Source organism: Pangasianodon hypophthalmus, chromosome 10 (genome assembly GCF_027358585.1).
Source record: "Pangasianodon hypophthalmus isolate fPanHyp1 chromosome 10, fPanHyp1.pri, whole genome shotgun sequence".
NCBI lineage: Eukaryota > Metazoa > Chordata > Actinopteri > Siluriformes > Pangasiidae > Pangasianodon > Pangasianodon hypophthalmus.
In genome coordinates, this window is record NC_069719.1 from 6,393,646 (window position 1) to 6,417,625 (window position 23,980).

General features: G+C 38.1%; 1 protein-coding gene across 1 annotated transcript in view; it reads right to left on the minus strand.

The window, feature by feature from the left end:
• asap3 (ArfGAP with SH3 domain, ankyrin repeat and PH domain 3) overlaps positions 1–23,980 on the minus strand; it is a 50,616-nt gene that overhangs the window by 13,489 nt on the left and 13,147 nt on the right. The window contains exons 3-15 of the mRNA XM_034308142.2: positions 18,348–18,493; positions 14,109–14,183; positions 12,625–12,674; positions 12,430–12,541; positions 11,683–11,768; positions 9,816–9,891; positions 6,154–6,240; positions 5,847–5,956; positions 3,154–3,223; positions 2,941–3,028; positions 2,081–2,129; positions 1,586–1,752; positions 263–396 (exon numbers count right to left, since the gene is read on the minus strand). Coding sequence (XP_034164033.1) covers positions 263–396; positions 1,586–1,752; positions 2,081–2,129; positions 2,941–3,028; positions 3,154–3,223; positions 5,847–5,956; positions 6,154–6,240; positions 9,816–9,891; positions 11,683–11,768; positions 12,430–12,541; positions 12,625–12,674; positions 14,109–14,183; positions 18,348–18,493 — 1,250 coding nt within the window. The remainder of the gene's footprint in view (positions 1–262; positions 397–1,585; positions 1,753–2,080; positions 2,130–2,940; positions 3,029–3,153; positions 3,224–5,846; positions 5,957–6,153; positions 6,241–9,815; positions 9,892–11,682; positions 11,769–12,429; positions 12,542–12,624; positions 12,675–14,108; positions 14,184–18,347; positions 18,494–23,980) is intronic.

Genomic DNA, 23,980 nt, shown 5'->3' on the forward strand with positions numbered 1-23,980 from the left:
CAATAATATAAACCTGTGATTTGCGGTGTAGCCAGCACTCCTGTCAGAACTGCTGTTACAGAAAAGTAATCAACTCCTTCTGACCAATCAGAATCTAGAATTCAACAGTGCTGTGGTATAAATTTGTTCAGCAGATATCCCAGCATACCCCTGCATACGACTCTGCTAGGTAGTGGAGTATGTGGCAGGTTTTTCAGGTATCTAATTGTTAGGCTTGGGAAGGAGTAAGTCTGTGTGTATATGTGTGTGTGTGTGTTTTTACCAGTAGCTCAGATGTACTCAGCATGTCGAGAGTGAGCGACTGTATGCGTGAGTAGTGAACACCGAGCTCCCGGTGGATTCCTGAACATTCGATACAGGTGAGGATGCCCAGGTTAGAGGAGAGCCAGGTGGGTTCTGCAGGAGAGACAATAGTTTAATAACACAAAGAGTGATGCAGATTTAGAGACATACTTTGACATTTAGAGACAAAGGAAAGCCAAAAACTTCTAGACAGCAGCTTTAATACACAGGGAGATGGAGAGAAATTTAAAGACCTGCTCCAGCACAATGAATATTCACCCATGCATTCATGTTGTAGAGATCGTATGACCCAAAAGTTTTTTTATCTTTGTGATGCCATAAAACTATTTCCAATCCTTCTTAATTCTTCTACATCAGTTTCATCATGTAGTAAAACATGGATTTTGCAGCACACTACACTTGTTGACTATACAGTATACAGTTATAAAAGGGAATTATTTATAGATGCACTATCCGTTGTCACCCAGATGAGGATGGGTTCCCTTTTGAGTCCTGTTCCTCTCAGGGTTTCTTCCTCATATTGTCTCAGGAAGCCTCTGGCTTGCTCATTATGGATAAAGTCAAAAACTTAAAATTTATATCCTGAATGTATATATTTCAGTAAATCTGCTTTGTGACAATGTCCACTGTTAAAAGTACTATACAAATAAAATTGAATTGAATTGAACATTAAGAATGGTATTATTTCCATCAGTATGCATGTGTGTATGAGCTGGCAGCTTTGGAGGCCCAGCTCTGCAGTCGGTCAATACTAGCAGTTAAGTGATGAATGTAGGTCAAAACCTTGATTCACATAATAATTTATCTACAGAATTCAGTTAATTCCTGTATTATTAAGCTGCATTGTCGATTGTTTCTGGTTACACAGAGATGCTGTGCCAGCTGTGGATATTGTACTGACTGTAGGTGGCATCTAACTGCCAGTGGTTTTCAAAACTACTCAGGGTTTAGTTTAGTCACGTCGCTGTTCCACTGGTAGCTTATTTATGTAGTCTGATATATGAAAATGTGTATGTTCTATATACTGTAAATATTTGTGCATGTGATTTAGTAAGCCCATACTTTCTAAAGGTAGACAGTGACAATGATATTATGAGTACGACTTGTTTTGTGTACCATTTTAATTGCTATGCATATGGGCTCGGGGTGACATGCTGAGCCACAATATGCATGCGCTCATTTGCATGCAGACATTACAGGATAAATCAAACAAAAAATTGTAAACGACTGAGAAATTATTAATAACATTAGACGTGTTTAGCAGTGTAGATGTGAGTCATACCCGGAGCGCCGCAGTCACAGCAGGCCTCGTTCCCTGGAAGATTTCTCAGACCTGAAATTACAGAACGCGCCAGATCCTGCAGGCCGCTGCCCGGATACTGCAGCTGATCTCCTCCCAGAGCCGTGTTCAGAGCTGCCTCTTTACTGTTCTGGAGTACAGACACCCAGCTACACACACACACAAACACACACAGAAAGAGAGAGAGACAGAGAGAGATACTAGGTGATCTTAAATTCGAAAGTTAACACTTTCTCCATAAAGTTGAAGTTGTTATTTGATATTGTGTGTCATTCAGCTTAAAAAGCTGGGGTGATTAGTGTCACAGGGCCAGGGGAAACTGCGTATACAGACTAAAACGATGGTGGACTACACAGAAAATAGCACAATGCATTCAGGACAAACAGACAGACTCTAGAGCTTGAATCATCAGTGTGTCCGTTTGTGTATATGGGTGTATTGCAGCATGTGGTAGATTTTAAAGAACGCAATCCTTACATCATACATTCTTGTTCATCCTCTGCTTGGAAATGATACGTGCGATTATCTGTGGGAGAGAAAAAAAAAGAAAGAGAGAGAGAGAGATGGGTGTGAACACAGTGAGCATATCAAGGAAGCAATGTGGGGAAGAAAAAAAAAACAGCAAAGAGAATGTAGGAAAAAATAACAAGCCAGGACAAGCCCCTTGCAACAACTGCTTTTCATTACCCCCCCCAACACACACACACACACAGACACACACACACACACACAGCCTCTCTTCTATATATAGACACACACACTCCTACTGCAGAACTGCAACCAAGTAAAGAGCTCTCTACTGTGCTACTACTCACTCATGGGCTACTCTAAGTTTATTATTACTATCATCAGTTTATTATAATCCAATTTAGTAATGTATTATTCTTTTTTTATTATTCTTTTTATTCATTTGTTTTTTTTCCTATATTATCAATTTATTAAAATGCATATAAATATAGCTTATTACACTAAAACAGTAGGAAGGCATTCAAGGCATTGCTTGATTGATGAATTCTTTAACGTGGCATTTAAACTTCATATTGTAGATGCAAAAGTGCATTTATTGCATGCATTTATTAGTGCATAGTGCGATTATTAAACCTATTTCTAGGTATTATTTCTAATTTCAAGACGGAAATCTTCTTCTTCTAGGAGATCATTTTGCTTTTTTATAGAAATAAATGCTTAAAATTAGAAAGACAGTTAATAATTTTTTTTTCTATTGCATGATTTATCTATCGCAATCACAATGAGAAATCTGAGATAAATTCACCTGTACTCAAGATACTATTTTTTTGAAAGGAGGACATTAAATAGTTATAAAGTGGTGGACATACGAGTCACAAGGTCAAAATTCCTCTTCTCTTCAGGGTTGGGCCGAACCTGACACGTGAGGAGGTTGAGTTTGGCTGGAGGTCTGTTAATCTGAGAGTCACAGAGCAAATACAACCTTAATGTAATTTATATGGTACAGCATACTAGAGTTTACAGGATGTGTGTGTGTGTGTGTGTGTGTGTGTGTGTGTGTGACTGAGATGCTGGAACCTCACCGTGCTGTGAGAGATGGTCAGACAGCCATATTTGACTCCACATTTCCTCTTCTGCCACACTTTCCTGATTCTGGAACAGAAAAACACAAACACATCGTGGAAAAGTGACCTCACAGACTTATTACCCAGCTCAGCATTTTCCCAGCATTTGACATCAGACCTGAAACACAGCTCAGATCTCAGGCCAGAAAACTGGCGTCTCTAACAACCTAATGACTGCCGTCCTCAATCATCAAAAGCGGGATTTTAAAAAAGCAGTAACCATGTTCTGGAAGAAACCAATACGTCCTGATGAGTCAATGTTTATTCTTTCTCCACATCTGGACTGGATTTTCTTGGGAGGAAGTCAAAGGAAGCCTTCAACCCACATTTCCTACCTTCCAACCACTTAACACAAACAAGACGCTCGTCTTAAAGGATGCAGCTCTAAATGTATATAATCACACCGATATAAAGACTGAACCTGATATGAAGACAAAAGCAAGTGCCGCCTTTCTTCACATTTGTTCGTCATCCAAGCCACTAGAATCAGACCACACTAATTAGACATACTATTTTATTTCAGTGTGGTTATGACATGAAATTATGAACGAACAATAACACCAGCTGGACAGAAGATTGGAAAATGGTGCCTGGTTTTCAGTTTCAGTGATCCTATGCCCATTGTAGCCTCATATATTTCTTTTCTTGGCTGACCGGAGTGGAACACGATGTGATCTTCTGCTGTTGTAGCCCATCCACCTCAAAATTCGACCATTCTGAGATGCTTTTCTGCTCACCACAGTTGCAAAGAGTGATTATTTGAGTTACCATAGACTTCCTGTCAGCTTGAACCAGTCTGGCCATTCTCCTCTCTCATTAACATGGCATTTCCGTCCTGCTCGCTAGATGTTTTTTGTTTTTCGCACCATTCTGTGTAAACTTTACAGACAGTGGTGCAGAAAAATCCCAGAAGATCAGCAGTTCTTTAAATAATCAAACCAGCCTGCCTACATTCTGATGTTAGATGTGAACATTATCTGAAGCTCTTTACCTGTATCTGCATGATATCATGCACTGTGCTGCTGCCCACTGATTGGCTGATTGGATAATTTCAGGAATGAGCGTGTACAGGTGATCCTATTAAAGTGGTCAGTGAGTATAAATATATCTCGTAGAAACACTACGTGTGAACAGGTGAAACATCAGTCCATCACAGGGCACCATGCACACACATTCACACACTTCTCACACCTAGGGGCAATTTGAAGTAGCCAATCCGCCTACCAGCATGTCCTCTGGGGTGGAGGAAAGAATCCAGAAATCTAAAAGAAAGCCACATGGACACGGGGAAAACACGTGAGCTCAGGAACCTGATCAAACCGTGGAACTCTGAGATTTGAACTCTGTTTTTTTTTTTTTTTTTTTACTAACACTTCAGCCGAATCAACTGATTCATGATTGTGATATACTGACGCTAGTGTACACTATTTGTGTGTGTTTGTTATCTGTGTGTGTAATCTTGCAGTAGATTTGGATTAGAACATTTGAGCCTACACTCAGTCAGAGGTCAAACCAGACTTAATGAAGAACAGCTGAATCATACAAGTAAACCCACACACTCCAACACACACACACACACACTCAAACACACTGCACTTCCACATGCAGCGCCCGTCTTCCCCTGGTCACTGACTGAACCGACAAACACCATCACTTTCACGTCAGTGTTTGGCTTTAGAAAAAAAAAGACTTGACAGAACAAATGAAGAAGTGTGTTTGAGAAAGAACATTCTAGTGATTTCCCAACACACACACGTCTGGCTTACTGAAATAATGTTTGAGAGGTTTACTGGAAAAATGTTTTAAGTTTCCAAAAAGCATGTTACCGGGATTCAACCTTCCTAAATTCTGTGCAACACAGGTTTGTACATTAAATCAAAAAGTTTAAAAAAAAACATCAATTCATTTATTTATCTTCTTTGCTGTTTTGGATCATGACATGATTTACATTTAATTAGATTTTCTTTTTTTTTTAATTTGCCTTTGAATCATCCGTAATTGGAAATGGAAGTGGACAAAATCAGTCAGTCATTCATGTTGAGTAAGTGCTTTATCCTGGTCAGGGTGGATCCGGTGCCTATCGCTGGAACAGTGGACACGAGGCAGAAATACACTTTGGGTGGGACGCCAATCCATGGCACAGCACCATGCACACACATTCACACACATTTACACTTAGGGCCAATTTAGCATAGCCAATTTACCTACTGGTATGTTTTTGGGAGGTGAAAGAAACTCAAGAACCCAGAGGAACCCCACAGGACATGGGGAGAACATGTGAAACTCAGCATGGACAGCTCAGGACCAAATCGGTGGGAACCTGGAACTGCGAGGCAGCAACATGACCACCATACCACTATCTTACTATCCACTATCCTAACTGCTGCTAGTAAATTCCTTGGCGTGAGCTGTTCACTGTCTCATTACATTATTATAACCACAATGCATATGAAGCAGTGGGAGATCTCTAAGCTGAATATATGAAAGCTGGATGATGATGATGATGATGATGCAGAGAAGTGCCGATGTTAGTGGTTGCTACATTCCCAAAAGAAACCAACTCCAAGTGATGCGAATACCAAATAGGGGTTAATAGTGATTAGTGCATCTGAACTGTTTCAGGTTGTGGTACAGGCGGTGTTCTGACTCACCCATCGCTCTTCTTAAGCAGGAAGCCTGATTTCTCTGTGCCGTATTTCTTGTTTCCCTGTGGCTGGTGGATGCTGTAGCCGTGACCGGAATTCTTTCTGTTCAGATAATCCTGAAAAGAAAAAGGACACCACCATCATCACCATCATTGTCATTATCATCATCATCATCATCATTTTCATCTTGGTGTCATCATCTTTAAGTGTATCTGGGGCCATAATCTTCACTTTCACATCAAGACCTGCCCGAGCGACTTGCTTTGCACTTGTTTCAGACACTGAAGTGAGTCATGCTGGGAGTTGTCGTTACCTCTTTACCCTCCACTTGTAACTGACTCCTGAGACAGTCACGGAGCTGAGAGAGCTGCTTCACCTGCTCATCCTCGTCCTGACGAACCTACAAACAAAACAAAGTTCGGGTTTTCGCAAAACCATGAGATGAGCTTTGTTTACAGTAGGGAATGCAACAAGACAAAAGGTGCAGCAGATATGGAAATGTGGAAATCTCTGAGTGCAGAACTAACCAACAAACTGAGAATATTTCCAGTGTAGAAATACTGGTTTATGGAACTACTAATGTCGTGCATGTTTACTCGAATTAGAGATGGCACTGATCCGCTACCCAGTATCACTATCGCGGTGAAACCAGCAAAAAATGGTTGGTTGGACATCAGAGAAGACATATCAGACATCAGATCCTGGTACAACAGCAAAGATTGGAATTGGATTTGTTTGAATTAACAAACTGGGAATATTCCCAGTGTAGAAATACTGGTTTATGGAACAGCAATTTTTGCACCCGAGACGTCCAAATGCATTTTAAAACCATTCAGTTATTAACCATGCATAAAACAACATGCCTATTAATTCACAACCTCCAAGGAATCTCTGAAAACTGAAGTTTGCATTGAGCTACCAACCTCTACCACAGATTTCCATCAATTAGTTCTGCTTGTTTTCATCTCAGGGAAATATAATCATTTGGCTTGCTGCGATTGCTTGGCCTGTTCTCCGTGTGTGTGATTGCTGGGAAGTCTCGAAAATGTTTCCCTGCACTGTCTTTTCAGAGGCCAGCTGGAAACACGAATGCTCTTTTCTTTTTTCTCCTTAAGAGAACGTCAGATCTGAGAACTCAAGACTCACCACATTTTACACTGTTTTTTTTTTCCTTTCTGATTAATCAAATGATGTTTATGATTTTACTTCAGTCAAAAGAGTGCAAGTCTCTACGTGAGAACATGTTTTTATGAGCTTCACCCAAACCAGTTTTTATGCAGAGCAACAGATCTGCTGTAACATGCCTCATCTTCACAGCGAACAAACAAAAAAAAATCGAGGAGTCAGGAAGAATACCAGGAATTTTTTAGTAGGCTTTTTGTCCAGTATTATGTAATATTGTAGAGGCTTAGGCATGCAGACACGACACTACCCAACAAGCCGAATTAACCATCATGAATACGGAGGTGAATGAGTTATAGTGCAGTTTTGGGTAATTCTAGAATTTCGCTGTTCTAGAATTCCCTTTGAAGTTATGGCTTCTGAAATAACCTCAGTGTTGATAAAGAACTCTTCACGGTCACTTATTCTATTTTCGAAGTTCTGAATACTAAAATAACCACGGTGTTGATGAAGAACATTTCGTGATTGCTTATTCTAGAATTCTCTTTGATTTAAAGAGTTCTAGATTAACTGCAGTGTTATAGAACATTTCATGATGGCATATTCTGGAATTCTCTTTGATGTAAGAGTTCTAAAATAACTGCAGTGTTGATGAACTTTTCATTATTTTTTATTCTAGAATTCTCTTTGATTTAAAGACTTCTAGAATTACCGCAGTGTTGATGAAGAACTTCTCATGATTTCTTATTCTAGAATTCTCTTTGATTTAAAGACTTCTAGAATAACCCCAGTGTTGAAAAAGATCTTTTCATTGTCATTTATTTGAGAATTCACTTTGAAGTTATTAATTCTAGAATAACCCCAGTGTAGCTAGGCATATTCCACAGAAAGAAAGTGGTCACATTTCTGTATGCTGTAAACATGCAACATGCTTTTTTTTTTTTCCAAAAAACGATTGTTCAGTACAATAGAAACTAAAATAAAATAACTGTATAAGCAATCACAGTGTTTTTCAATTTGTTATTTTTCAGTTACAATGACCTTATTTCAGAAAATACTTGGACAGAAAACATTCCCCCAATACTGAAAACAATGCTTTATCCCAGTTACAAATGTAACATGTTTGTCTGTCCTTTAGCAACACTCTTCACTGTGCATCAAAAGATGGATTCACTAACACTGAATTACACTGGCAATTTAACTCATAACCACCTTGTTGCTATTATATGGGAAGGATTTTGGATTTTCAGTTAATCCAGGCTTAAGGAAGCTCACTATAAGGCAAACATTAATTCTGTCCGCGATGGAGGTGAACACTCTCAAAGTTTACATTGCAAGAGCCACTTTTATTATAATTTGGAAGTGACTGCATCATACAAAATCGCATGCACTAGGGAACATTTGACCTTGATCTCTACAGCGGCACGTGATTTAATGCATTAATTTTTAATTAATATTCTGTCCGCTGAAGTAACGATCGCTACAAATAATGTGTGCATCATTCAAGAAGAGAAATACGTAATCTACACTTTCTTTGTGGTAAATAAATGTTAAAATGAGGGGAAAAAACAGCATGGTCTGCATGAACTGCGTGTGTAGACGAAGTGAAGAACTGTTGTGTACGCACAAGGAATCGTGAGATTTCCTGTATGAATGTCACCGATAGACTGAATTCTTCTATGCAAGCGTTACGAATGGACAGATTTTTAAAAAATATTGACCAGATTATGATTGGACCAAGTTCTGAATTTTGATGTGAAAAAAGACCAAGTAAAACTGAAATAATAAATTGCTCTGAGATTTCATCAGATGGGATAATAAAATAGATGGGATAATTCCTGAAGAATATGCCACTATAGTCACTTGTTCTAAAATTCTCTCTGAAGTTATGAGTTCTAGAATAATCACTGCGTTTCGAGAGAACTTTTCATGGTCACTTATTCTAAAATTCTCTTTAAAGTTAAGAATTCTGAAATAAACCCAGTGTTGATAAAGACCGTTTCAAGGTCACTTCTTCTAGAATTCTCTTAGAAGTTATGAGCTGTAGAATTACTACAGTTTTGGGAAAGAACTTGTTGTAGAATTCTCACTGAATTGAAGAATTCTAGAAATATCACAGTGTTGAGAAAGAACTTTGTATGATCACTTATTCTAGAATTCTCTGAAATAAAGACGTCTAAAATAAACCGAGTGTTCCTGGAGAACGTTTCAGTCTCCTTTTCTAGAATTCTTTTTGAAGTTATTCGCTCTAGCATAACTGCAGACTTGACAACAAACTTTTCAAGGTCACGAGGCAGTAAAAAACAAGCGTCGCTGTCTCAGACACAGACGCATATCTTTCCCTTAAAATTCCCCTTTCATTAGACAGCAAAATCTCAGTAATTCAGACTACTTCCTCTTGCTAAAAAAGGCAACACACATATATGACACCCTTGCACACACGTATGAGCATGCGCACACACACACACACACACAGGTCAATGACTATTCAGTGCACTGCATACAGTGGAATTCCAGATTATCTTTCTTCCTTGTGTGGAGGCCAAACCTGTGCTTCAAGTTGCACACTAGGTTGTTTAATGTTTAACATCTGACTCAAGGAGCCATTATACAGTAACTTCAGAAGAAGATCATCATAGGAGATACTGTAGCTGCCATCATGACAAAAATATAATAGTAGAACTCCTGCCACTCGGTGATTTATATCACCAAAATCGGTCCATGAAGGCCAAAGAATACAAAAGCATGTCTTCATGTACTGGTAGGACATATACTCCATACTATATGATATGCCTGAGGAGATGTTTGAATGACACACACACACACACACACACACACACACAGGAGCATTACCGTGTGAACAGAGGCTGCTAGCTTTTCCACAAAAGGACTGAGATTTTCAGCAGCTTTCAGTCCATCCTGGAAAAAACTGAAAGCAGAAGAAAGATGATCTCACACACATTTACATATCTGTCCTCACATACTGTATACCTTTATATCCCTTTACAGCATCCATATGTACCTGCACTTAGTGCAAAAGTTTACATCCCCCATGGTTTTTTGGGGGGTATTTTACAGTTTGTGTAGAAAACAGAGCAGGACTGATTGCTCTTTGATGATGTCATCTTATTGCATTGTATTATTTCAGAATACGCAACAGTTTAAAAAAAAAAAAAAAAAAAAAAAAAAAACCTTTTTCCATTTTATTTTTACCGCTTTTTTCATATTTGATTAATATGTGGATGGAAGCTGGTTTTGTATGCCATTTTACCTTTTTCCCCCATTTTTGGGAAAAAAAAAAGTCTTACTTTGTTTCCATTTACACTTTGACATATGCTTGTATCCAGAGCAGCTAACAAACAGCTGAAGGTGCACTGCTACAGATTAATTTACCCATCTTTAAGGGTTCATAACCTGGATAGACTAATAGATCTGTACAAATGTGGTCTAGTCACTAACTGAAAATGACTAAGTTAAAATCTAAATAAGGATGTAAATAAGTTTCAAGAATAATGCACTTAAAGAATAAATATCAGTTCTTAAGACACTCAAAATGCAAAATATGCCCAGACTGATGTATTAAAAATAAGCTTTGCCTTACAGTAATGTTTTGCTTAAAACCTGTTACAACATGACAAATATTACAGTAACTAAGACTTCATCAGCATGTAAAGTCTTTACAGCTTAAAACTCTCAAGCAGTTTGTTGAAAGCAAACTGTGAAAACAGTCCAAAAGAGAAGAAAAGTGGCCTTTTACAGAGAAAAGGATAAAATATCAGAGAAACTATCATTCATAAGGGTATGAAACACAAGAAGGCACAAATACTTGAGTGAGTGAAGAACAAAGAGCAAGGGTTCAAGCTAATTTGACCAGAAAAGTGCTTAGATTAGCATTAAGCACATTAATCCTGTAGTGCTAACACACACAAACACTTTTAAAGGACTGACTAAAAGCTAAAGACCACAATTATTCTATCTTCATACACTTATTATGCAGGTTTCATTCATGCGAGATCTTATATACAGCACCCTCCAGAATTACTGACAAAACGATTTGTATAAAATAAACATTATATACAATAAGTCACATTTTGCACTCAAACAATAGTGAAAACTAATTTTCATTAGAACAATTTTTTTTTTCAAAAATAGATTATATGGCCAAAGGTTTGTCACACCCATATGTGCATGTTGAACATCCCATTCCAGATTTAGTTCCCCTATGCTGTTATAATAAGCTCCACTCTTCTGGGAAGGCTTTCCACTAGATTTTGGAGCGTGGCTGTGGGGATTTGTGTTCATTCAGCTACAAGAGCATTAGTGAGATCAGGCACTGATGTTCCAGTTCATCCCAAAGGTGTTCAGTGGGGTTGAGGTCAGGGCTCTGTGCAGGACACTCGAGTTCTTCTACTCTAACCTTCACACACCATGTCTTCATGGAGCTCGCTTTGTGCACAGGAGCACTGTCATGCTTTTGGTAACAGTTTGTGGAAAGATCACATGTGTTTGTGATGGTCAGGTCACAATTGTCATATTTGTCAAATGCACAAACTTTTGGCCATATAGTGTATATGTACTAAAAATATATTTTTTAAAAAATTCAAACGAATTGTCGTGCTTTAAATATCTGTACAACTGTTATTAATTTATTCTCAGTAATTCTGGAGGGTAAATACAGGACTAAACTACATGAACAGTGGTGTAGTGCTATGAAACATACTTGAGCTGGGCTTGGAAATACTTGATAAGGCTCTGGAGCAGATCAGGACCCTGTCGTATCTTCATCTCCTGAACCTTCAGCAAATACTGCACACACACACAGACAGAGAGAGAGAGAGAGAGAGAGAGAGAGAGAGAGAAGAGAGAGAATAAGAACTTGTCTGAAACTCATATTTTCTTTCAGCCTACTTTAACTGTGCTCTGAGAGGGTGGACTGATCTCAGATAAATTTGCTGAGAAGTAAGATCATTGTGCTGAGAGACTTAGGTACATGCTACCTAAACAGAGAACTCCTGAACTAATATTAGCTTTTTGTAATGCTCCGTCTGAATCTAATCTCTGTCGATAGCACTTATAGCGTATATGTGATCACTGCAGACAGGAACATTTTAGCAACATGTTCATGTCAGAGGCTGGTCATGGAGAAAGAAACGTCCATCTGCTGCAGTAAAGCAGAAACTGAAGAACATCTGGAAGTCTGTGGCCAGAGGAACAAGAAGAGTCCCTACAGAACAGGGAAGCACAGAATTCCCCTCTCCTTCAACTCTTTATTTTAATTTATTACAACATCCTGGTTCAGCAGTGCAGCTAAAGCTAAATTTCCCCTGATCCACACACAAAAGCAAAAAAAAAAAAAAAAAAAAACTTCCCCAAACCACACACGGAGAACATGACCTAAGCACTTTTTAACTTTTACCAGCCTGTTTAACGAACTGAGCCCAAGCAACAGTCGCACACGAACACACACCTCGCACATCTGCAGCTGGAAAGTCCTCCTCTCTCTCTCCATGTCCTCCACTATGTCTGAGTCCAGTCGTATCAGACCGTACTGCTTTTGCCTCTCCCTCTCCAACTTCCCCCTGAGAGAAACACACACAAAGAAGCCTTGTCTAGCTGCCTGTCTGTTTGTTCCTCCATACATCGTATAGGTGTGCGTTCTCACATTTTAACGTCATAATCCTTCCAACCTCTCTCCATCTGTTTCTTCAGATCCTGAGACAGAACAAAAGAGAGACAAAGAGAAATGACATGATGGAAGGCATTCTTCTATTTCAAAACACAAAAAATTCAACAATAATGCATACATATGGAATGATGATTATGTACTCATCCCTCCAGTTCATGACCTCCCTGACCTCACCCCCACCCCATTCTCCCTCTGTCTCATTACATAAAGACACATCACTCCCTTCTCTCCTGTAAATGAAAACAGTATGGACAAAAATGTAAATGTCTATATTTGCTATATTCTTCAAGAAGCTCCAGGAGCTGAAAACTTCATTTGATAATCAGAGATAGTGCTGAACATGTGATGGGAGTGTTATTGCATCATAAATCTAAGAATCAATCATGCCAAATATGCAACTTTGGAGATGAGGGGGTGTTTCCAATATTTGAATATGAATATTTGCATATTCAAATCATGAATCTGGATTTCTCTATGAGAGTAAGAGTTTAAGAGCTTCTGTGCTTTGTTGAACCAAGTTAAACTTTTTTCTTTTTTTTTCTTTTCTTTTTTTCCCATAACAGGACAGAATTTATGGTCTTTAAAACAACTCTTGGGTGACTTTAATGCACAAAGTCTTCAGAAAACCATCACCAGGGTCTCATTATACTCAGTTTTGACTGGTGCTGAATTCCTCTGCCTTTAAGAAGGCATTAAAGAAAGATAATGTCCATTTTAAAACATAACTCTGGCTCTAAGGCTGCTTAGAAAGTTTGAGAGAGGAATATTTACTCTAAGAAATACAGACACAACATTGTTTCACATTCGTAGTTAATCACAATGTGTCACAACTTTTCATAATCTTACATTTTATTACATTTTTTCTGCTAATTTTTAGTCCCATTTAGGTTAGCACTGTAGCCTCACACAATAATCCCGCTTCCGCCCTGCGTGCGTGGAGTTTGCATGTTGTCCCTGTGCTTCAGGGGTTTCCTCCGGGTACTCCGGTTTCCTCCCCCAGTCCACAGATATGCACTGTAGGCTGACTGGCATTTCCATATTGTCCGTAGTGAGTGAATGTGTGTGATTGTGCCCTGTGATGGATTGGCACCCTGTCCAGGATGTCCCCCGCCTTGTGCCCCAGGATAAGCTCGCTCAGAATAAAATTCCCATTGCAGAGCACAAAGCACAGGCATTCATACCCAGGGGCAATTTAATGTAGCCAGTCCACCTACTAGCGTGCACGTGGGAGGTCGGCGGAAACCAGAAAACCAGGCAGGAAAACCCACACGATTACAGGAAAAACATCCACACGAGCACTAACTCAAAGTCATGATCATACCGTAGATTCTGGAGCTGTGAGATGGCAATGTTTCACATTTATTGCTTACTGCACCTTTAATATTGATAGCTGACTTATTGTACCTTTAATGCAGACTTCACTGCCCCTTTAACAACTTGAGCATCACGGTAAAACTCACCAATCTGCTGTCTCTCAGTTCGCTTTTCAAGATGTTCTCCAGAGGAAAGGAGAGGATGCTGTTCAGATTCTGCACCTGCAGACACACAGAAAGACAGACACATAAATCAGACTCACTCACACGCACACACACACACACACACACACACACACACACACACATACACACACACATACACACACACATACACACACAAAACAGGCAGCAGACAGACAGAGCATCCCTTATATATCCAAACACAGCCTGTCCGACTTTAATATAAACTCTCAATGTAAAATATACTGTCAGCAATCTTCTACCCAGATGCTGTTCCATATTTCTTGGTTTCCAGTCAACTTTTCCCGTAGAGCCGAAAGGGAGGAAAGTGTGCTCTGAAACACGAAAAAGCCTCAACCTGGCAGGACAGGACTTTGTGTAAATCTTCCTTTGGAAAGAACGCATGAGAAAATCCCCTCAAAGAAAAATAGACCTAATAAGAGCACAGAATACGTGCGGAATTGAACGAACCACACTCAGGAAAACAATTTAGAAAAGTGGACAGATTTTAAAACTATTTAACTCGCAAAACAAGAGAAAACTGACTTGGGTAAGCACTTTTTACCGTTACCTTGTTTGTCTTGCATTCATGACTAGACCTGAAAATGAAAGTGCTGAAGACAGACAACACACACTTGCTGAGCTAAGAGCCAAGTGCAGCATTTTCACACACACCCTCCCCCAAAGATTACTTCTCTCTCTATTTCTCTCTCTCTCTCACACACACACACACACACACACACACACACTTTACAGAACCTAACAAGTCCCACAGCCAAAAAGGAACAGTAGCAGTGATTTCATTCTCATTGGATGAGGTCATTAAGCAGTTGACGACTATCAGAGAGATATTAAAGCCTTAAAGGACCTAACAGGGCACACAATTCAATTCCATTCAATTTTAGTTGTATAGCACTTTTCACAATAGACAGCGTCTCAAAATAACTTTACAGAAATAAACAAGCCAAGCTCAGTGAGAAGCCACGAAGAAGAAATCTTCAGATGAACCAGACTCAAACGGGAGCCCATCAAACAGGAGCCCATCAAACAGGAGCCCATCAAACGGGAGCCCAAAGAGCACATTTGTATGCCTAATTTCTGAATTTGATAGACGTATTAAGAAGATCAACAAGTATTTCTGTTTGATTAACGAAGGGAAATAATGTGTATTGTCTTGTTCATCTTTGCTCATAAAATGATCCGTTACAGCGATCCGATCGCGTTAGTAAAATTGAACTGAAATCGGCAGAATTATGTATTTATGCTGATTTTCAACTTATTTATAAGCAACTTTATCTCCTCAATCAAACATAAATACAAAGAAGAGTGCCATGCATTGTGATGCAAAATCTATTTTTAGATCCATAACTTCAAACACTTTGATGAACTATAACGCTGCATGATTGTAATAGTACATGTAAACGTTCGTAATATTTAAAAATATTTCTAGATCTGTCATTATAAATGTCATAATGTCAACATCTTGCAATCTAAATAAGTGTCATGCAATGGAGCTCACTAGTTTATTCATTTCAGGCTTCTGCTTACATTTTTCAGGCCATGGATAAGCATATTCATACACACACACACATACACACACATATATATGTATATATGTATGTGTATATATATATATATATATATATATATATATATATATATATATATATATATATATATATATATATATATATATATATATGTGTGTGTGTGTGTGTGTGTGTGTGTGTACGAGTATGCTTATCCAGACACACACACAGACACACACACACACACACATATTACCAACTGAAAATGAAAAGAGAAGGCTTGTCTCAGCTTGTATATCAGCCTATAACAAGTAGCAAGGAAAGAAAATTAAGTTAAATCTAAAACTGAATGCATTGTTGACGTGATACATCAACAACTTATGTACCACATGTACAGTTTTCTAAAGAATATTTCCATTTTCATTTTTATTGACACTTATATTTCTACACTTACATTTCACTACATAACACTTGCATGTTTTATCTACACTTAACTTGCACAGTTAAGTAATTTTTTGCACTGTTTGTACAGTTCTTAAAGAATATTTCTATTCTTTTATGTCTCTATCTGTATTTTTCCCCAAATTTATTGATTGTTTTGTATTGTCTTCAGTAACTGCCACAAGAACTTCCAATAAAGCTTATCGTATCTCATCTTATCTCAAAGCAGATTTTCCAAATGAGAAACTTGACATGCTTAATAGACCATAAACAGGAGCGGATGATCTATTCTGATACAAAGTGCAGTCTAAATCTAAAAACCTGAAACTGTTAATATAAAAAGCTGCAACAGAACTGTACTCATAAAAAGGAAACACATCTCCGATACAGTAAGACAGCTGGAGTCAGCGGAGGACACAGACTGGATCAAAAGGAGAAAAAAAAAAGGTTTATTTTCCAAGCCCAGTTTCTGTGTGAGCTCAGCATCCCTGGTGATTTTATGATTGACAGCTTAGCGGTCAGGCGCTACCCACTCACACACTCAGGTCTGGAATGAATTAAGGTCACCATGGACACAATCGGTCAGAGGGATCCGGACCACTCCGGTTCGAGAGAGCCTTGGCTGCAGCTGCCACACACAAATACACACACATACAAATACACATACACACACACAGCTGTCCTTCCCAGTCCCCTAGCACACTCTTGCAGTGCAGCTGGAGCCAAATCATTATTCATTCCTAAACAAACGAAGATGTCACACACAGAGACACACCCTGAGTAACCTGCTAGTGTTCTCATGACTTGGTTGTGGTTGGAGCATTATTTAGGTCAAGCAATGTTTCTGATACACTGAACTCTGAAGCCATACTGTGTGTGTATTTCACTGGATTGTGGGTTGTGTCTCAGTGTTTGCACGACACATGACCTACAGCACATGCTTTCTTATATTTATGCTACACTATGACCACATTACTACACCTTCTGGGAAGTTCATCATGTCCTAATACAGTCACATGGTACAATCGCAATGTGTCTTTCTAAATATCAGAACATCTACCTCACACTGGATTTACAGCAATCTGAGCAGAGCTGCTCCTATATGGGCAACACCCACAACACCAAAACCATAACACTGACCAGACAGATCTGTAGGAAGCTTAACTCGAATGACTAAAAAGCCTAAAAATAAAACACTTGGTGGAGTGCTGTTATACGAAAATAATGAATGACAGGGTGGAGTAATGCGGTCTGGAGCAAAGTGGAGTCACGGTTACCTCCAACTGTTGTAGTTAACTCCTACGACAGCATAACTTGAAGTGTTTTATTCCTCTAATACCACAGCAATTTGCCAACAATTACTTTTTTATTAATTTAAAAAAAAAATGGAATTGCACTTTTTTTCCATTTATAGTTACATTTAATGCTGCGGAATTTCCATGAAAGTTAGTTCCTATAGCAGCTATAAAGATTTGTTCCCTCACCATCCTCTCGTGAAATTAATAAGACAAAACAATGCAGTCATGTTACAGAGAAATCTCAAAATGCAAAACACTCTGTCCCGACGGTTTTCCTGTATTGGAATATTTAAAGTTACAGCTTTACTGCTGCTGTTACAAAGCGGGGACGCTGGAGACGCATTCCATAAATGCTACGTAAACATCTCCTCACAAAAAAACCCCACCATCTCAATAATTACGCACTTTTTAAAATCAGTTTATCTGGAGCATGTGTCATACATGACCGTGTGTGAGTTGTTATCATAGAAATGATAACAGTGGGCACTACTTTCAGAGCTGCTGTTAGCAAAAATAAATAAAGAGAAAAAATAAAATCTAGAAAAAAATAACACCTGCTGATCAGAATCAAGCATTCAACAAGCATTCAAACTTAGTTTATATTATATATATAGTTTTTTAAGAATCTCATGGCTGGAGCGGGAAGCTGGGTTTACGATGGACAGGAAACAGGAAACATGGCAAGCACATCACACAAGACACTGTTGCCAAACTTATTAACAAATTCAAAAAGACTGGAAGTGCAACCGAGAAGTGGACATCCACGAACATCCACTGACGAAGGCACAGCCGACATGGTGCTGGCATACATAGTCCCCTATATATGGACACTCTTGGGACACCCTGTGTGTCTACACACACACACACACACACACACACACACACACACACACACACACACACACACACACACACACACAGAATTGAAGTCTCACCAGTGTTTTGAGGAGCACCGTGACCTCCCGTGTGAACACTGCCAGGTTAAGGAACCCTGTGGAGATCTCGTTATTGTCCTGAGATAGATGACTGTTTCCCAGGTTCTCCAAAATCTCGATGTATTGCTCATTATACTCCACATGACCTAAAACACACAGGTAGGCAAATATACATGATTTGTATCATAGGAGTGCAATGGAAAGTCAGAAATGAGAACAGTAGGTCAAGTTAAGGTCTGACCACACAAGCTTTTCAAAACAGCTTTTTTTTTTTTTTTTTTTTTTTACTTTTTATGTTAATAAACAAGAGAAAACATTTCTAGACAGTTTGAAGGCTAACAGTTGCTAACTCGAAGCCTTTCACAGATGTTTACCTCAGTAAAATACAAACAGGCTTTATGCTAAACTTTATATATGTTTATTATTATTGTGTGCATGGAATTCTATGAACATTTGGAGGAAATATTAAGAACATTAAACTTTATATTCACAATAACATAGCTTCACTAAAACTTGCTCAGCAGTTAGAAGCATTAGCTTAATCACAATACTTCCACGCTACATCACACACAACAACCCAAAAATAAATTAACTATTTACTCATTTAGTATTAATATAGCCTGTGGAAAACACTGCTACAACCTGTTATTAAAAAACACCCATAATCCTAACATAGGCTAACATCAGCTACTCTAGAAGTCTTTTTAACTTACTGATTAAAAAAATCTGCTTTGCTTTCTAGCTCCTAAGCTAACCTGCTAATTATTCATAGCCGCTAACGTTATTATTTATTTTGAAGAAGCTAAATGTTTGCAAGTCTACAAGTTTCTTGAGGAGTGAAAAAGGAAAACTATACATGCTTTTATACATAGGCCACTGAAACACAGATTTAAAAAATAAGATGTTAGCTGTAACTACTAGAACTTAAAGAAAAATTAAGCTAGCTAGCTAACACAAACACAATACAAGCACAGGATAAATCAGCAAACAATTTGTATTTATTGTTTCTCTTATACTACAGCAATGGTTGACCTGTTGTGCTTTTTATTGTTTGTAGTTACATTTAACGTCATTGAACATTCACGAAACAAGTTAGTTCTTGTTATCACCTAGGTATAAGAGCTTATTAACTCTTATAGCATATATAAACAGTAGTTCACCAACCAGCCCCTTTTTTCTCTCTTCCAAAGTGTATCTAGAAGTTTTTCCCTAGAAATATTGTCGTATCTTACACTAAAAGACAAGCACAAAAAGCTCTTAAACACCCATTTTGATTTCAAAAGCAATTTACATACGCATTGTAAAGACTGTACAAATCACTTAACCTATATGCTAGCATTGGTTAAGCCAAAAAAAAACAGCAACATACATCAATTCAACAGTGAAAAGGAATTACTGAATTAGAGGTATGTAGTCCAAAATATTTCAGTAAAATTAAACTGTAAACTCTCATCTTGGATTGTTCCTTTACAATAATATTAGCTACATTTGAACTTTTTCAACAATACCCAAGGAATTATTACTAACACTTGTTCTCTGGTGCATGATGAACATCCTGGTTTCCCATAAAATGTATTAAAATCAGCGATAAGATACACAAGAAAGTCACGTCATTGTAAAAGTAATGCTTGGCCATTAGCTCTGTCCATGTATCACAGTGAGAGATAAAAGGGTCAGGACACACTGATTTCTTGGCATAAACACACTGCAGGCAGACACACACTCAGACATCAAAGAGAGTTTAGAAGAGCTCACACTCACAGAGACTGTGTTAGACACGAACACAAAGCAGCTACGCCGAACCGCCATGTGTGCCACGTTACATAAACTACGGCCAGGCCGTTAATATGAATCCTTTGTGCTGCTGTAAGGGCTTTCAGTTCACACAATCAATCATCACTGCTGTTAGCTTACAATGGTCTAAAGCTATTCAGGTGAAGTTTTCAAAGATTGCCACAATTATAATAGGGATGTTCAGACCATTTAAAAGGGCTACAATGAAAAGGAAGTGTTGAGGATGTGAGTATAGGAATTGGTAGGTTGTGTGGGAGAAAATCTGTGTTCACGCCTACCAATACATATTACAGAAATCTCAAATGTGGCCCTACTTCGGCTCAATATCAATTAGAAGGGAGTGTGTTATCACAAGAAAACACCACTGGTGGGTTGATGTCAGGTGGGTTTCAGGCACAAGTCAAAGGTATTATTTGAGACATATTAAATTGAGTCTTTATACAAGTAAAGAAAACAGCTTTACAAGCTGAGAAGCCAATGAACTCTGTGTTAAATGTGTAAGGAATAATACACCTTGGGGCATGATGTTATAGAAAAGTAATCAATGATGTGGTGTGGTGTGATGTGGCCTGACATGAATCTGAGTTACTGTCATCACTCCAAAGTTGATTATTTTCCAATAACAGAACGTCCCGAAGTGTTTTATTCCTCTTATACCATAGTAATTTGCTAACAATTGAAATTGTTTATTTATTAAAGAACGAAACATCCTAATTTTTATCCGTTTATAGTCACATTTAATGGTATAGAATGTCCACAAAACAAGTTAGTTCATGTCATTTGTTATAACAGTCATTTCTGCACGAGACTCTCTTTTAACCCTTTTAGAAGTAAAAAAAAAAAAAACTGCAGCTTTTCAAGTTACCAATAAACCGCAACATGCTAACTGAAAGGTATGCAAAAGAAAACTCAACTTTACAGCTTTACAGGAGAATCCTTTGAAACATGCCTCACTGAAGTTTTCATCAAATCAACGATTACAGATGTTTCTTTTAATCCGTTTACACGGCCATACGAGTCCCTGTGCAAACAGTTACTTTAAAAATAATAATGTATTAGAATGAGCACAATAATAAAAACCTTGCCGCTGACATCACTCCCAGAGCTGCTGGTAAAAAAAAAAATTAATTAAACAAACACTTTCTAACCAATGAAAATAATATTGATAACGTACGAGCTATTATATTAGGGACAGGAGGGCTACAGATGTTTTTCTGCAGTTGCTTTTTCTTCTTCCCTTCCTTTCTATACTTATAGACTAACACCAAATTAAAAGTCATCATCTAGAATTTCACCATGAAGTGATGTAGTGCTGCAGTGTTATTGTGCCATAAAACCGCATTATGTTTTATTTTGTATTATTAAACCTGTATCATATTCAGCTCAGCTTTTTATGGCATTTTGTTCCAACACGTCTTTATCCAGTCTGTCAAAAAACAAGCTTTAGCCAGTTGGTAAAGCATTCCACAGTTCATCTTGTTTGCAGAATTGTTTTTTGTTCATTTCTAGCTACTTCCACTATGCTTAGTTTGGTTCTGTCAAATGAAACGTTGGCGCAAAGGCAAAGTCAGCTGGAATTTGACCTACTAATGTCACTCTTCTTCTTCTTTTGTGTATTGGAAACAAATAACGGTTAACATTATCAGCTTTGAGTATAGAAACTATTTCTGGTACTGGAACAACATAGATATTATTTTAAAAAGTGCTATTATATGTGATTATACTGGTGAGAACACGTCCAACCAATCATGTGGTGAAAACCAACATATTATATAATAGCGAGCTTATGTTGCGTGTTGTTTTCTTCAGGTCTGATTATGCTTTTAGAACCATTTCACTTCTAATCCAGGAAAACATAGGAGAGAACATATGACCTGCTTTCTCTAACACCAGTCACCGGATTGAAGTTACATCATGATGGCTGATCAACCAATCAGACAGTGTGTTGTATAATACATCATATATGACATAACAGTGCTGTTTCCAGTGCATTTCGGCAGCTACATCACTAAATATTACTGAAGCAATAATACACAGTATAAAGCACACACCATTATTTCACAGAGGTCATAACCTCTTAACCCAGGTTATAAATGTTCAGAGCAATGCAAGAGAGTGTATCTGTGGATATGTTTCAGAAAGAGAGAGAGAGGATGTAAATTCAGTGCTGCCATGACTATTCAACAAAGTTGATTAAAATTCAATAATAAAATAGCTGGCAGCGAATTTCATTATCAATTATTTAGTCTATAATTTAGTCGATGTGGCACACACTGTATCACTTCACGCGACATGTAGTGAAGCTCTATGTTTTGTTTCAAGTCCTTAAGTCACCATCCTGCTTTTGGTTTGCAGTAAAACTTCTGGAAGTCAATTCCAAAGATCTGGAGTCGCTTCTGTACACCAAAAATTACTCATCTCATGCAAACACGGCAAGTGAAACAGGAGAACAGGAGATACTGGTCGTTAGATTGATAGATAGATACTGGTCAGAATTGAACAAATCAGTTTGTAATGCAGTAAGACCCTCAGCCAGCAATCTAGAGCAACAGTGCATTGGTCACACTTAATATAGTTTCAAAAAGTGTGCGATTTGGAAAAAGAAAGTATATATATATATATATATATATATATATATATATATATATATATATATATATATATATATATATATATATTTATGATGAATGTCAGCAATGTTGTATTGCAGTTAGTGACTTGTTATTTAATTAAAACTTCAGTAGTAGTTTTAGTTCTTTGAAATTTGGGATTATTAAATCAATATTTTTAATAAATATTTTTTGGTATCTGTGGCTGGAAACCAAGAGAGCAAAACCGGTTGTGCTCTCTGGATGGGAGGGATGGTGTACTCTGTCCCCTGTCAATAACAGCGACAACAGCCAGTCATGGGGGTCTGTGCGCTCATGTATGTGGAAGCTGGCAGATAGCACTTTGCTCTGAGTGTGTTACGCTGCCCTGTGATGCAGCATGTGCAGCAGTTTGAAAAGATGTGGTTGGCTGGCTTCATGTTTCTTGGAGGAAGCATGTGTTAGCCTTCACCCTCCATGGTTAGTAGCTGTCGTAGCATAGTGAAGAACTGGCTGGTGGGTGGGAATTGGCAAGTAATCAAATTAGAGCCAAAATTGGGGAAACTTGCAAAAAAAAAATAAATAAATAAAAAAAAGTTTCTCTGATCTATCACAGTATCTTAAAATAAGCACTGCACCATCAACTGGCAGAGAAAGAACCACCAGAGCAACAGTTAGAAAAAAAACAAGCAAAGATCTGGCACAGATCTGTCTTGGCAGCGGCATAAAAATGTATGGAACGTCTCTGTATTGTTACTGAGGGTGCAGGACAGGAAACTGTCATTAAGCTGCCAGCCACGTGTGAAAAGTTCAGCTCTTGTTTATGAACTTTCAAGGCATAAGACACAGACATGTTTTACAGCAGCAGCATTGTAAAAGACAATTACACAGCATTATACAAGTTCCCCACCCTGGCAACAAGGATTAAAAAACATCAACAGCAGATAATATTTCATAATTATACTTTTTTTTTTTTTTTTTTTTTTTTTTTTTAAGAAGTCGCACAGCTTTGATACAAATATATTGACTACATGACTGTGTTTAGTAATAGCTACGCACTGACCTCTGACTCCAGTCATAAATCAGAGGTACGTCTCAACAAAACATTCTGAATGCATAAATGAATGAACCTTCAACAGGGTCAAGCCCTCTTTCTCTTACACACAGAGCAGTGAATGATGAATGTGGCTTAAATACAGGGAGAAGCTGGGGGAACGAGAAAGGGGGTGATTCAGAGCTTCATCAGAAACC